This window comes from Priapulus caudatus, unplaced genomic scaffold, assembly GCF_000485595.1.
Source record: "Priapulus caudatus unplaced genomic scaffold, Priapulus_caudatus-5.0.1 Scaffold149, whole genome shotgun sequence".
Taxonomy (NCBI): Eukaryota; Metazoa; Priapulida; class Priapulimorpha; order Priapulimorphida; family Priapulidae; genus Priapulus; species Priapulus caudatus.
In genome coordinates this window covers 238,493-241,831 of record NW_014577210.1, presented here as the reverse complement: position 1 = coordinate 241,831, position 3,339 = coordinate 238,493, and the positions used below count along the sequence as shown (strand labels likewise).

Here is a 3,339-nt window from a genome sequence, read left to right as displayed (position 1 = left end):
TGTGGTCGCAATATTTTCTTGTCGCTAGCTATATTTCACACCTTAACAGACCAAAAACACATCCAACAGCTTCCATCTTGGTATCTATTTGTAGCTAAATGTTCACTTGTTCGAATTATAACTCTGTCCTTTGTTCTTACCTACTCCTGCCAGAGATATCTCGTGAAATCCTGCAGGAATTGTTCTCGCCATGAAAATGTAAAGAGGACGAGATGTCTGTTTATACACGAGTAATGGGGCGCATTGCATGCCGGGATGAGCTGCTGCTTGTGCTGCCTCCGAGCCTCCGTTTCGAGGCCCGCCTAGCCAAGCATAATGAGCGCGGGCATGTCGTCACACACACGACTGCAGTGATCGATCAAAAGTAGCGCCGTTAGGGATTTTCGGATGATACGTCCTCTTTACATTTTCACGGAGAGAACATTTCCTGCAGGATTTCACGAGATATCTCTGGCGGGAGTAGGTAAGAACAAAGGACAGAGTTATGAACAAGTGAACATTTAGCTACACATAGATACCAAGATGGAAGCGTTTTGGTCTGTTGTCGTGTGAAATGAAGCGAGCGTCGAGCGAATTTCGCGATCACGCTTTCCTACCTCCTCTCTTAGTCTTATTAATGTTGTTTGTGCACAGGGTGGGCTAGACCGAATAATTCTGTCCCATATAACCTTTTTTATATTTTGGTGAAGGTTATTGGGACAGAACGGGGTTCATTGAAATTTTCTGAGATCGCATGCAAAATGCATGCGCTGCTAATGCGCAACTTTTGTACGCCGCCATTGGCGCAAAAAAAATACCTACCGTTCCCTTCTACATGGCTTTACCTTGCTACTGATATGTGTATACATTCACTTCAATCGTTATTCACTTCTTAAAAGATTGTTTTTCAGAAACCCCGTTTCATTTAACTTTAGTAAATTACGTTCGCCATTTAGAAACAATCAGACCAATCTGAGCGAGTCTATCAGGCCTCCTGCAGATACACAGATGCCACAGATACAAGCGAGAACCAAAGGCTATTGTAAGACTCGCTCTGATTGGTCCGATTGTTTGTAAATGGCGAACGTAATTTACTAAAGTTAAGTGAAGCGGGGTTTCTGAAAAACAATCTTTTAAGAAGTGAATAACGATTGAAGTGAATGTATACACATATCAGTCGCAAGGTAAAGCCATGTAGAAGGGAACGGTAGGTTTTTTCTGCGCCAATAGCGGCGTACGGGCCGCATTAGCAGCGCATGCATTTTGCATGCGATCTCACAAAATTTCAGTGAACCCCGTTCTGTCCCAATAACCCTCACCAAAATAGAAAAAAGGTTATATGGGACAGAATTATTCGGTCAAAGGGTGGGCGTGCGGTGTACTTGTGTGTTGCAGATGAGCATTTGACCGGCATTTACGGGTAATTATTGGCAATAATAGGCGAAATAGAGTAGAGAAACATTAAGACTTTGGTAGCAAATACATTTCGTGTTTATTTACCTTTTTTAATTGCGACGTTCCAAGTGCCTGTGGCTGTGATCACCACTCACCAGACTGTGAGAATCGAGATTAACATTGTAATGTTCAATATTAAAACATCCGTGTATCCTTGAACCAACAACAGGACTACAATGCCACCTGGTAGTAGTATACCCGTACGTACCGTGCTCTGCAGCAACTAATTCATGCCTCTGTCGTTTGGATGGGACGACAGCATATTCATCTGCCCTTCTTTTGTCAATGACCGGCATTTTTTGTCTGTAAAGTGTGAATGTAACTTTATGCGACAATGACCAAAAACACGCCAAAACAGATAACAAGATTTTTACGCACAGATGTTCTTATAGAAAGAGGGCGCAACGGTCGCGATTCTAGACTGGTGCTCGCTTCCACCTCTCGGCTTAGTTATTCGCTGGAACGATCGAGTAAACCAGATCTAAGCCGAAAGGTGGGAGCGAGCACCAGTCTATCGCGATTATCAGTGCCATCAGTGCAATATGGCTGCGCACATGCTACATCGATTAAGGGTGGTATTTCTTGAATTTGAACAGAGGCTTTTCGGTTTTATTAGAGGCTATCCGCCACATGGTATGAACCTAATGTCTATGAGGTTTAGTGGTAGTATACTACATTTTTATATTCTACTATAAAAGTGAACGTCGCCGGCAGAACTTGACTAGGATGTCGTTCTCGGTTCTGAATGATGAATCTAACTAACGCTCATACTCATACTCGTAGTCGTACTCATAGTCACAGGCACTTGAAGCGTTTCAACTGTAAACAGACGTCGGCGCCATTGCGCGCACACTGACACATAAATATATAGTTGTGTGTACATATATATATATATTTGTACTATATAGTTGTGTTCACTATATATTTATGTGTCAGTGTGCGCGCAATGGCGGCGGCGTTTGTTTACAGTTGAAACGTTTCAAGTGCCTGTGCTCATAGTCATACACAGTCATAGGGTCTATGTCCCCCAGGGTACTGCCGGAACGTACCCTGGTAACTATCTGATAGGGTTAGGGAGTAGACGTAGGCGACTCCCTAGACTCATAGGGGAGTAGGCGAGGTACGGTCCGGCATATTATTTGGTACGTTCCGCCCGGTATACCGGACCGTACCCAGGTTATGTTCCGGCAGTACTCTGGGGGACATAGACCCTCTCAGCCTAACTAACTTGAACTTCTAGTTCTAATTACCGCGTTCACACGGTAATGGTTTGGCTCGAGCTAAATGGGCATCTACCGCTCTACCGATTTAGCTGGTGCTAAAATTTGGCTCGGGCCTGGTCAGACGTTTTCGATGGGACCAAATTGGGTTGTGCTAACTCGGCACGGCCCCGAAAAACCGTCCGTGTCAACGCTCGGCTTGAGCCAAATTTGTTGCGGGCCTAATTAGGCTCGAGCTAAAAACGTCCGTGTGAACGCGCCTAATCACAGGCACAGGCACTCTTGGAATATTTCGATTATAAAATGATTGATGGTAAATATACGCAAAATATATTTACTAGCAAAGTCTTAATGTTTATCTATTCTATTTCACCGATTACTGGAACAGTGTTGACTGTATCGCAGTTCGGACAGTTCTCTGCAACACACAATTTCACCGCAGGTGGTACCGTATGCCACTCACCCACTGAATGGCACTGTGGTCAAAAAACGGAAAGATAGAGCAGGTGGCAAAACGTGAGCACCAAATTCGCACAACGCTTTCTTCGTATCACGCCACCACAGCAGAAATCAGTGTTGTAGTCGAGTCCGCACCCCCCGAGTTCGAGTCCGAGTCTGCACCCCCCGAGTTCGAGTCCGAGTCACACGAGTCCGAGTCCGAGTCTGAGTCCACACCACCCGAGTT

General features: G+C 44.9%; 2 protein-coding genes across 2 annotated transcripts in view; one reads left to right on the top strand and one right to left on the bottom strand.

Moving 5' to 3' along the window:
• LOC106806239 (U5 small nuclear ribonucleoprotein 40 kDa protein-like) overlaps positions 1–1,788 on the bottom strand; it is a 16,459-nt gene extending 14,671 nt beyond the window's left edge. The window contains exon 1 of the mRNA XM_014808109.1: positions 1,643–1,788. Coding sequence (XP_014663595.1) covers positions 1,643–1,730 — 88 coding nt within the window. The 5' untranslated portion in view covers positions 1,731–1,788. The remainder of the gene's footprint in view (positions 1–1,642) is intronic.
• Positions 1,789–1,965: 177 nt separating this feature from the next.
• Positions 1,966–3,339, top strand: part of LOC106806231 (39S ribosomal protein L32, mitochondrial-like) — a 14,589-nt gene continuing 13,215 nt past the window's right edge. Inside the window, exon 1 of the mRNA XM_014808100.1 lies at positions 1,966–2,067. Within this exon, the coding sequence (XP_014663586.1) occupies positions 1,977–2,067 (91 nt within the window). The 5' untranslated portion in view covers positions 1,966–1,976. The remainder of the gene's footprint in view (positions 2,068–3,339) is intronic.